Raw genomic sequence first — 12,294 nt, 5'->3', positions numbered from 1 at the left:
CGCGTGTGTATATAGTTCGTTTTTTTTTGCATTAAAAAGAACTTGCGAGAAGGTTATATTTTTTGCAAGAAGGTAAACGATCTTAAAATGTCTTTTAATCTTTTAATTGAAAATCGCCTTTTAAAAATCATAAACTATTACTTATGAAAGCTGAATAATATAAATGATCGTATTAGATTCATAATTGTTACATACTTGCCGTAACTTATTTTTAAAATGTTTTTTTTAATTGAAAGAACAATTAAGATTGTTTACCATATTTCTAATGCTAAAAAAAAACATAAATTTGTACCAATGCGCAAGTGTGTGTTGGCGTGCGCAAGAAACATGCTCGTGTGTGAGCACAGCACTACTATGCTCTAACTTGTTTGTGTGCCTAAAAACGTCTCAAAAACGTCAAACAGCGGCGTCAGCAGCTGCAAATCAACCGTCAACAAACCAGCGCCATTGCGTACAATTCCATTATTGTGTTTAATGTGTTTATAACATAAATTACTGAAATCTACAGTGTTTTCAAAATGTACGAGAGTGGAGTAAATTCTGAAGAACCTGTTAATTATAATTTATTATTTTGTCACGCGTGTCTGAGCTCTAATAGAACTTTAACTCCGGTTGGAGACTACATCAATATTTATCTAAAAATTTGCGATAATTCACGAATGGTGAGCTATTTCAACTACTAATAGTATAAATTGAAGTATTTTACAATGACCTGGTAGCATTTTTGTGCAAATATTGCAACAGGGAAGGGGTGAAACACATGTTTATGTTGAACCATACAGTGGGGTTTTTTATTCAAATATAGTAGCACCTAAAAGACAAAAATGTACCATATTTTTAAGAATTACACTAATAAATATTACCACAACACATGGTTCAATTTAAGCATTGATTAGAAATATAATAATTTATTTCCCTGCCAAGATTTCATTATTCTTTTTAATGTATCTAAAATTAAACATTACAGTTTTCATGATTTCAATGAATATATCCTAAAATAGGTAATAAACACCCTCTCTGAGTAGAATTGGTGGTATTTTTGAGGTTAACAAAAGCTAAGGTTATTGAATGCTACAAATAAAGGAGAAATATGAATAGAAATGGCAGAGAATACCATTAGGCATTAAGTTCGCCATTTGTACATTATTTTTATGTTTTGTGCAATAAAGTTTAAATAAATAAATAAAAACAGTATTATTAGAGTGAGTCCTCTGTACCTGGTACTATTATTTATTCTGTTCTGTGGTATTAGTTAAATTTTCATGTATTTTATAGAGCTTGACTTCACAAGTAAATGTCTGCTGGGAGTGCCTGGCGCTGCTCAGGAAGGTGCAGGCCTTCAGGAGGAAGGTTGAGAATGCGCAGAAGATTCTGGACTATTGTGTCAAACAGCAAGTGAGTTCATACAGTTTTACGTACCATCACCCACACTGTTAACCTGGGGTCCATTTTTCTAATGATATTAGTCTAATATTTTTAGTGTGTTGTCATGGCAACCCGTACGATTATCCTCCACGCACACCTAGCCCAATGCCTAAAAAAGCTTTTTATTTGAATATTTTTTTAGAACATTCGAACTTGCCCTTCTCTCACCTGTTAAATTATTTTATCACAATCTGTAAATAAATAATATAAAAAATAATAAGCCTTTTATATCCTTTCATTATACATAAAGTTTGTTAGTATAATTTTGTTAATTTAATTTGTAGGAACCCGTTAGGTGAAGGCCTCTTCCAAAGACGTCTCTTTTATAAAAACTAAAAAATGCGCGTTTTCCCAGAGATGACACCTAACTAGATCGATTTATCACCCCCGAAAACCCTGATATAGCAAATTTCATCGAAATCTTTAGAGCCGTTTCTGAGATCCCCGAAATATATATACATATACACAATTATAAACGTACTAGATTTAATAATAATTTGTATTTGGCTTAGATCCCCACGTCACAGGCTAAGCCTATAGTTCGTTTTTTTTAGCATTAGAAATAAGGTAAACAATCTTGATGTGTCTTTTAATTGAAAACACATTTTAAAAATAAGTTACGGCAAATTTGTAACAATTATGAATCTAATACGATCTTTTATATTCTTCTGCTTTCATAACTAATAGTTATTGATTTTTTAAAAGCGTTTTTCAATTAAAAGACATGTCAAGATCGCTTACCTTCTTACAAGTTCTTTCTAATGCTAAAAAAAAACAAACTATAGTTTGGGGATCACTGTACTTCAGCTATGTAACATCCCAGCTATGAAATAAATATGTAACATGTAACATAAATAAATGAATATTACGGGACATTTGTTTTCTATTTCAGACTCTTCTTCTTCCTGACGTTATCCCGGCATTTTGCCACGGCTCATGGGAGCCTGGGCTCCGCTTGACAACTAATCCCATGATTTGACATAGGCACTAGTTTTTACGAAAGCGACTGCCATCTGACCTTCCAACCCAGAGGGTTTTTTTTTTTTTTTTTAATCTTTTTTTTTTTTTAAGGGGTTTTGTCACGCAGTGACAATGTCACCCCCGTAATGAGATCTAATAATAATAATGATGTAGTAGTGAAGTATTACCTACACCACTACATCACATTTAAATATAGTTTGCACATCAACCTGGCCTCGTCTGATAGTGGCGATGCCAGGACGATGTTGCAACTACCTATGTTGGTGGTTTTTATAAATGTCATGTCACTCCTCAGCGCCTCATTACGGACACATTCCATCAACACATGGTGAACATCTTCTATTTTATCGCACTCTTGGCAATTTGGTGAAGCCGCTAGTTTCATCAGGTGCTTGAATTTGTTTGATGGAATGTGCCCGGAACGAAGTCTGAGGAGTGATACTACCTGTTTCCTGCTTAGCTTTTTGTCAAACCACGGGACCTGAGGGGGCTGACATTGAACTGTTCGGTACCAGATTCCTTTAGTGAGAGACCGCTTATCAAAGTATTCCCTCCACATCTGCCTGCAACTAATCCTAACTTTACCTAGTACTTCGCTGTGTACTGGTAGACAATGATATGGAATACCGTCGGTTATTGCAAGTTTTGCTGCTCGGTCAGCCTCCTCGTTACCCATGATACCAACATGAGAAGGTATCCACCACCACCCAGAGGGTAAACTAGGCCTTATTGGGATTAGTCCGGTTTCCTCACGATGTTTTCCTTCACCGAAAAGCGTCTGGCAAATAATCAAAATAATAAAATAATAAATAGTCAAATGATATTTCGTACATAAGTTCCGAAAAACTCATTGGTACGCGCCGGGGTTCGAACCCGCGACCTCCAGATTGAAAGTCGCACGCTCTTACCGCTAGGCCACCAGCGCTTATTCTCTTTCTTATTCTTTTTCAGACTCCACTAGAAGATAATCTCTCCAACCTAACTCTGTCTAGCATTGAGACAACCACATTTGACTTCCCCGTCATAGATGAAGAGAATGACTATGAAAACTATCTAGAGAACAATATAAAAACAACAGAATACAGTGATTTGGACAAAAGTTTAAGAACAGAAGACGTATACACAGACAAGTCTGATTTAAGGCATGAAGACTTATACACAGACAAGTCTGATTTGAGGCATGAAGACTTATACACAGACAAGTCTGATTTGAGGCATGAAGAGTCATACAATGAATTAATGTTTAAAATAGAGGATGTGCGAGGGCAGTGTGACATATTACATGTGCCTATGTTGAATTTGTCAGGTCAGTTCAGTACTTTTTCAACACATTCAGCGCCAAGAACGTCGAGTTCTTGAGCACACTGTTCGTAGCGTTCAGCGTAAAGGGTGAGAGTCTCTCTCTCTCTTAGCCTTCTTCGGGTGTAGGCCTCCTTAATTTTACGCCATTTGTCACGGTCTTGTGCAACCTGGAGCCACTTCTTCCCTGCAGTCCTTTTGATGTCGTCGTCCCAACGCATCTTGGGTCTACTTTGGGGACGCTCTTCCCCCCATGGTCGCCATTCAAGTAGTCGTTTACTCCACGAATCTGTCTTTCGTGCTATATGACCCGCCCATTCCCACTTCAAATTTGCTACGCGTTTTACAACATCCGTAACCTTGCTCTGCTGTCTCAGCCAAAAGGGTGAGAGTATTGACAAGAAAATCAACAAATACCTAATAGAAAAAAAAACTATAAATATTTACTGGTGTGTTTTATTATAGCGAGTTCGGACGAGGTGAAAGTTAAAATAGAACACCTGGATTCCCCGGAGGGCGAGGAAGAGAGGCAGCATCGCCGGTGGCAGCGCTCCGCTATGCTGGTCTATAAGAGGTAATCCCTAATGTCCTCTTGCGATAGTTATTTTACCTATACTCTATATCTTTAGGTATTTAAATAAAAGTAAACAAAATCTAGTTGAAAACATTAAGGCCGCATTCAAACGCATCTATTCTATTCTGGTGGGCAGTACCCACTAGGCCGGACCGGTCATCTGATTCCATCGGTCCCACAGGATATGCAGTCACCGCTACGCGCAGCACTTCCAGCGGCCCGTGACGGACGACCTGGCGCCTCTCTACAGCCGCATCGTACGCCGCCCCACAGACCTCTCCACCATCAGACGGAGGATCAAAGATGGCGTCATCAGGTAACCTTACACTAGTCACATTTAAATAACATTGGTTTTAGAAACAAGAGGAACTCTCGCCACGCTTGGATTTCTAATTCATCCCTCGCTTTTCTAAAATCCTAAATAGTAATACTTAATTTATAAATCCATCATTTTTTCATAACATGTTGTATGATCATATACACGGTGTAACATGAGCAAACCGAATAATTTTAACAGCGTATTCCTGATCATATTTAGAGACAAAAATGTCCTATTGACTTGTTTGAAATTCGCCTAGTTTCAGAGATATTATTAAATTAAAAAAAAGAAGTTTGTATTGTTACATAGTGTAAAAGGCATTTTTGAATGTGATATTGCTACTATGGGACGTAGTCTAAATATCCTTATTGATACATGTCAAAAAGTGACAAGTAACACTTTGCAAAAAGTAGGTTTTACGAAAAAAAAATGTAAAAATCAATTTTAAGTGATAAGTTTACCAATAACGTTTATTTTTTATGTACAAATACATACAAAAACAACACAAAAAAATTTTTTTTTGGCGAAATTGACCTAAACTCATATTACATTTTTTACTTCTTTTGACCTCAGAAATGCGTGGTTAAAATTATTCGGTTTCCTCATGTTACACCGTGTATATTGGGTCAGCCCAATATTGGGTAACTGATAGGCTGACCTAAAACTAAAGGCATTGGCAAACTAAATATATAAACGCGTTACTGGCCTATTTTATTAACTTATGTTTTTTTTTTTTATATTATGTATGGGCTTACTCATGGCCACAGACTAGCCGAGGCGTAGACGTGGCCTACGATGGAGCGAGCTCGCCCAGAAGGTGCCTGTTCACTCTAGATTTGAAGGTTGCCGGGTTATAAGAACACGGAAATATAGACGCCGGCAAGGAATTCCATTCCATGTATTTGTAAGCAACGGATAAAACATAATTTAACTAAATCAGCGGGCGCAGCCCGGTTCCATTTTTATCGACTATCACTATGCGCGTCCCTTTCGCACCAACATACTTGTTAGAACGTGACAGGCATGGTGATAAGGAATAAAAACGCTACCGTGCTACGCTAAAGTTTTTTACAGGATATATGGTGCTATTTACCGTCCTAGGGCTAGGGAATGACAATACGTGCATATGTCAATAATTTAAAGGGCCATATGTACTGTAAAACGTTGTACAATACACGTGCGAAAAGGTAATTGCTACTTTTCGCACTTGTATCGTAATGTACTAATGCAGCGGTTCTCAATCTTTTTTGTTTGGAGGAATCCTTTTGGAAAGCGAAATACTTGATGGAACCCTACATTGTACATAAAATTTAACCTAACCCTACATACAATTTTTCGAGCAAAGATATTAGATAAAGCATAGTGTTCTAAATTCTTGCGGAACCCCTGCAGGGGTGTCGCGGAACCCTAGGGTTCCGTGGAACACACTTAGAGAATGGCTGTACCAATGAATAAGGGGTCAGTCCTTTTTATTGTACATTGTAAAATGACGAAATTGACTCATAAAATATCTCCCTTGTTGCAATTTATCCTCTTATAGTCTAGCCACAGCATTATTTTGTTGTTTGGTTTGCAGGACGACGGCGGAGTTCACACGCGCGTTGCTGCTGATGTTTTCCAACGCGCTGATGTACAATAGCAGCCACCATTTCATCTATCAAATGACGCTGGAATTTCGGGAAGAGGTAAGAAATAATTTCATCATTTACAGCTAGCGGTTTTTAGGGTTCCGTATCCAAAGGGTAAAACGGAACCCTATTACTAAGACTCTGCTGTCCGTCCGTCTGTCACCAGGCTGTATCTCACGAACCGTGATAGACAGTTGAAATTTTCACAGATGATGTATTTCTGTTGCCGCTATAACAATAAATACTAAAAACAATAAAATAAAGATTGAAGTGGGGCTCCCATACAACAAACGTGATTTTTGACCGAAGTTAAGCAACGTCGGGCGGGGTCAGTACTTGGATGGGGACCGTTTTTTATGCCTTTTTTGCATTATGGTACGGAACCCTTCGTGCGCAAGTCCGATTCGCACTTGCCTGGTTTTTATTAAATTAATATTCAAATAAAAATAAACTTACCTATAAAAAGATTTAGGGTGACTGGTAGTTATTGACCAGTATATAGTAACTGGCCGCTCTTAATAATGTTTCAATTGGCTTGTTTCAACAATTAAAATTTAATCAATATTTAGTTTTGTTCCTCGCAAGTGTGTTGAAAGACGTCGTATGAAACGCGTGTGGATCGGTCATTACACATCGGCTTTCCTATTGCGCGCTCGCTTGTAGCATGCGCGCACAATATCGCCTCGTGTGTATAGCTTGGCAAAAAAGAGTGGAAATCAAAAAGTGGCAACACTGTAGTGTCGTCCTGTTTTTACAAGCTTTTATTTACTTTCACCTGACCGTTGTCTGCGTGTAATCTAATTTTGCAAGTTAAATTTGATCCACTTCCCGGTTTCCGATTGAGCTGAAATTTTGCATACGTACGTAAGTCGGGCGACAATGCAATATTATGGTGTCATCGAGCCGATCCGATGACGGAGACCGGAGGTGGCCATAGGAACTCTGTGATAAAACAACGAAACCTAATCGTGTTTGGGGTTTTTAGAATCGTCTCGATGAGTATTAGTCGCCCGTGGAAAAAAAAGTATAGTCGGCGATAAAAGGTCGTACCAAAAATGAAATTTTTACCAAAAACTTATCGTATACGAATCGGTTTGAAAGGGACGACACTACAGTGTTGCCACTTTTTAGGGTTCCGTACCCAAAGGGTAAAAAGGGACCCTATTACTAAGACTTCGCTGTCCGTCCGTCCGTCCGTCCGTCCGTCTGTCACCAGGCTGTATCTCACGAACCGTGATAGCTAGACAGTTGAAATTTTCACAGATGATGTATTTCTGTTGCCGCTATAACAACAAATACTAAAAACAGAATAAAATAAAGATTTAAATGGGGCTCCCATACAACAAACGTGATTTTTAACCAAAGTTAAGCAACGTCGGGAGTGGTCAGTACTCGGATGGGTGACCGTTTTTTTTTTGCATTATGGTACGGAACCCTTCGTGCGCGAGTCCGACTCGCACTTGCCCGGTTTTTAATTTCTACTTTTTTTTGCCAAGTCGTAATGACCAACGCTGCACACTTGTACACATAACAATGTACTAATTCAGACGCTCCGCGAGCTGTCGCTCCTGATGTCAGCGGAAGAAGAGATGAGCGCGGAGTGCCCGCTGGCGCGCCCGCCCCCGCGCCGCCCCGCGCCCCCCGCGCCCGCGCCGCCGCCCCCGCCGCGCCCTAAGCTCGCGCACGCGCGGCGGAGAGCCTCCGTGCTAGACCCACCGCTACACGGTACCTGATACATTTTTACATAGCCTCCTAACTACAGAATGTAATTCCTATGTGTTATTTCTCGAATAAGAGAACCGGAAACGGGGACAAATTAAACACCGGCCGATCGCATTGACAAATTATATTCGACCGCTTTCGGCGGGTACGCTGCGCGCCGTCATATCTTAGATTACCCACGTGACGCTATGAAAATATGACATTTATACCGGGTGTGGCCTGTAAACACGAGCGAATAATTTAAACATAGATTGTACTCCTCAAACGGTGACACTTTTGATCAAAAAGTTTTAAAAATTTTGAAGTATTTAGACTCCCTATTTTTCATACAAAATAAATATTATCTTGAATGGACGCCATCGCTACGCCATATCATTGTGATTGACGTTGCTTGTCACGCCTTAATAGAATAAACTTTAAAGTGTATTAAAAATCAAACCGCAAGTTATTTTTAAAAGTTGCTGAATAAATGTTGATCAGTATGAGGAGTACAGCCTACAGTTAATTTTTTTGCTCATATTACAGGCCACACCCGGTATACCGTAGTATCGGCCCTACCACATTTTGTCATTGCCAAGTCTGCGCAGATACATAATAAGCTTCAAAGGAATCTAATATGTAGTAGTGCCACATCAACCTTAGGCGTCTATTTTGCAAGTACAGTTTTTGCACTAAATATTTTACGCATTAAAACTTTAAAACACCCTAAGTATTCATTTTATCTCTAATTTCTTACTCGATTACAATAATTTTCTAAAACTCCACCAAATAAACCTCATTTTAACCCTTAAATGTATTGTGTTGCCAAATGTCTACAAAGCATTACACAGCTCACAGTTTTAAAATAAAAAGGCTTACGCACCTTTATACCAAACGTCAATTAATAGGGTGATGATTTAAGGGTCAAATTTACGCAATATTTTTAATTTATAAAATTACATTCGTTTTCAAACGAAAAGTCGGCAAGCTTGGAAAAATCCACTAGTTAATCGGCAAACAATTATGTGATACATATATTAATTTCGGGCAAAAAGAAAAAATCATGCATTTAAGGGTTAATTTCTGCCCCCAGAGCACATGAAACCTGCGGCGCCGCGCGCCCGCCGGGCCTCCGTGTACGGAGCCGCGGACCCCAGGCCGATGGAGCCCAGGAAACGCACCAAGTGGGACTGGCCCAGCATAGACGACGAATACCTAATAGCTAAGAAATACAAAAACAGTGTTGCTGTGCTATTATAGTTAGGATATAATTTATTGTAACTAGTGTTGTGATATTTGACCCTATCAGGGTCTTAGTCATGAGTCCGTGACCAAAGAGAATTTGAAATAGAGAGTTACTGTCATGGTTAATTATGTAGCTACAGTACACTTACTGACATCTTTCGACAGAAGATTAAACCTGTTAGAATGCCATTTCACTTTGATCATTATTCTTTCACTGATATGTGTTAACTTGTTAAATATTAATGCCATACAGTGAGTAGATTTACTCACTGTATACTCGACAGCAGGCCAAAGGTATGGAGCAATCTTTTCGAGCGGTGGCGCCATAACCTTTGGCCTACAGTCGAGTAGATGGCGTTGATTTCAATATTTAACAAATTAATCAGTGACAGAATAAGGATCAAAGTCAAATGGCGTTCTAACAGTTTTAATCTTCTGTCGAAAGATGGCAGTAAATTTTCAATGGCTACATTATTTTCTTTGTCCATCCGCCTCTATGTATACACTCTTCTCTTTGCCGTGACGTATGGTGGCGCTTATACGCTTGCGAAGTCGGCGCTGAGGGCCTACCGCGAACACCGAAGATCGCAAAATGCGGGCATCTATCTCTGTCACTCTAATTGCGCCTTAATTGGAGAAAAAGACAAAGACGCCCGCAACTTGCGAATTTCGGTGTTCGTGGTAAACCCTCTATTGGCTTCGACAGACCATCGTTTTTTTTGTGAACAATTACACATGTATATTAATTGAAATCTCATTAATTTTAGGTGCATATTACTTACTGAAAAATATGTCCCATAGTTCCACAGACAAAACATCCTCCAGACTGAGCATAGTCGCGCTACCCCCTCTGCCACGCATACGGTAATTTTACTCCATGTTCGAGTCGAAAGTGTCTTTGTGACCTCCGTGTCTTTGAACGGACCAATCACGGCACGGGACTTCACTCACCTCGTTCTTAAATTAGTCCTATGCTGCTTTCGTCACAATCGTCGGTGGCTTTCAATGTAGAATGAGTGACGAAAGCAGAATAGGACTAATTTAAGAACTTGACGAAAAACGAATGGGACGACCCAAGACGATACCCTCGTCCCGCGCACTCCCGCATTTTTGGCATCATCGGTTGCATGAAATAATTGCTCTAAACTCGGTCTAGAGGGTTTCTAGTCTGCATAGTTCTTAATTCGCTGACACAAAAGCTGTGGGACATATTTTTGTGTATGATGTGTTAACCCATATGGGGTCATCCATTAATTACGTCACACGAATTTCTAGGTTTTTTGACCCCTCCCCCCCTCCTTGTCACACTTGGTCACATTTGGCAAACCCCTCCCCCCTAGTGTGACGTCACATTTTTTCTACGAAATCGCCAAATCGAATTAAGTACATAAGTATTATTAATATTTTATCAAAATATTTTTGACGATATAAATATTAGCAATCTTATAACCCAAAACTGCTTAGGAAGGAAAATGAAACGAATAGAAACGATTATCGTTTTAAAAACTTGTTATTTAAATGTACAGCGTATAAAATAATTTAAATAATTTTTCGGTTACTGATGAAGTTAAAGTGAGGTCACAAAGTTTGTGTCTCCCCCCTCCCCCATGTCACAATATGTCACATTTTCTTGACCCCCTCCCTCCCCCTAAACGTGTGATGTAATTAATGGATGACCCCTATTTTTACACTTGACTGTATTATTTCGGTTAGGGATATGATGGTCGCCTATTTTCTGGTCTTCCATCGTGGTCGGCACTATACTAAGACCATCTCATATCCCTACATAGAGTAATATAAATAATGAAAGAGTGGTAACTCCATACATCAGTTGTCTCACCAAAATGCGCGTTATTTCGCAGTCGACATCTAGCGTCAAGTAGCGGAATTTATCAGTACTGCTAGTTGACACTAGATGTCTCGGCGAACGAAAACTCTAATGCTCAACAATTTTCAGCTAATATTATAACCGGATTAACTGGCAGTCTATTTTCAACCCCTTCTGCTTATAATATTAGTTGTAAATTGTTTTAATAGTACATTTTTCGTCAGTAGCTACACTTGTGACATCTGGTGTCGAGTAGGAGTACTGATAGTTCCGCTACACGGCGCTAGATGTCGACTACGAAATAACGCGCGTTTTGGTAAGAAAACTGATGTATGGAGTTACCACTCTTTCTTTACTTATATTATAGAGTCTATGCTACAGGGTAGACTTAAGAAATGTCTATCTATTGACATTTATCTATAATACTCAATTCGCCTTTTCAATTGTGGAACGAAACTGTGTTATGGTGGTCACACACTGGCTCTTATATAACAGTGACAGGGACAACATGATAGTATGGATAGTGTTTTATTATGTCCTGCCACACAATGTTATATCGGGTGGACCCTGTAACAGGAGCAATAAATTAAACTGTAGGATGTAGTCCTCAAACGGACCAACATTTATTCAGCTACTTTTAAAAATAACTTGTTTTGATTTTTGGTACAGTCAGCGTCGTATAGTAGGTAGCATCCAAATAGTTCGGTACGCCATACAAATAATATGGTGTACTGAACTACATATTTGAATACTTTGGATGCTACTATATGACGCTGACTGTGCACTTTAAAATTTATTCTAAGAGGCAATGTATTTAAAATGTTGTTATGTTTATATCGTGACAAGCAATGTCAACTGCAATGATGAGTTAATGATAGCGTACATTGAAGATAAAATGACTGATAAGATGAAATAACTTCATCATTTTTAAAATAAATAAATATATTTATTCAATTTTACATATTATGTATGTATGTATAAAACTTAACAAACTAAAACCCGTTCTGAGCCATGCCGGGTCCAAAGGTCCCCATCACACTAGCAGCGTTACCCCGCTGTATGGCGATGGAGACCTGTTGGACAAGCCATGACTCAGAACGGGGGTCATTTTTTAAAATTGTTAAACTAGACTGTTATCGTTTGAGGAGTACAAAATTGTTTTAACCTTTTAACCGCCAGGAATTTTGGATCGAGCGTGCTCGTGTCGCCACCGGCAGTAATTGTACGACGCAGAGTAAGATTGGCATAGTTACGGGAGTTATAAATGTGCTGTAAAAATCAAATCAGATCTTTG

General features: G+C 38.9%; 1 protein-coding gene across 1 annotated transcript; it reads left to right on the top strand.

Moving 5' to 3' along the window:
• Positions 1-446: 446 nt before the first annotated feature.
• Positions 447-9,187, top strand: LOC134677319 (bromodomain-containing protein 9-like). Its single transcript, XM_063535755.1, has 9 exons — positions 447-662; positions 1,276-1,395; positions 3,358-3,712; positions 4,171-4,279; positions 4,461-4,595; positions 6,175-6,283; positions 7,774-7,860; positions 8,474-8,483; positions 9,021-9,187. Exons 1-9 carry the CDS (start codon positions 519-521, stop codon positions 9,185-9,187), a joined length of 1,236 nt encoding a protein of 411 aa, XP_063391825.1. The 5' UTR covers positions 447-518.
• Positions 9,188-12,294: the final 3,107 nt, after the last annotated feature.

The sequence above is a fragment of the Cydia fagiglandana genome, chromosome 26 (assembly GCF_963556715.1).
Source record: "Cydia fagiglandana chromosome 26, ilCydFagi1.1, whole genome shotgun sequence".
Classification (NCBI taxonomy): domain Eukaryota; kingdom Metazoa; phylum Arthropoda; class Insecta; order Lepidoptera; family Tortricidae; genus Cydia; species Cydia fagiglandana.
This window is presented reverse-complemented; position numbering and strand designations above follow the sequence as displayed.

What these genes read in the sequence shown, in the direction of transcription:
- LOC134677319 (XM_063535755.1), top strand. Translation starts at nt 519, where the DNA reads ATGTACGAGAGTGGAGTAAATTCTGAAGAACCTGTTAATTATAATTTA. An exon ending in GCCTATGTTGAATTTGTCAG is followed by an intron (nt 3,713 to 4,170) that starts GTCAGTTCAGTA and finishes GTTTTATTATAG; the next exon opens with CGAGTTCGGACGAGGTGAAA. An exon ending in ATCAAAGATGGCGTCATCAG is followed by an intron (nt 4,596 to 6,174) that starts GTAACCTTACAC and finishes TTTGGTTTGCAG; the next exon opens with GACGACGGCGGAGTTCACAC.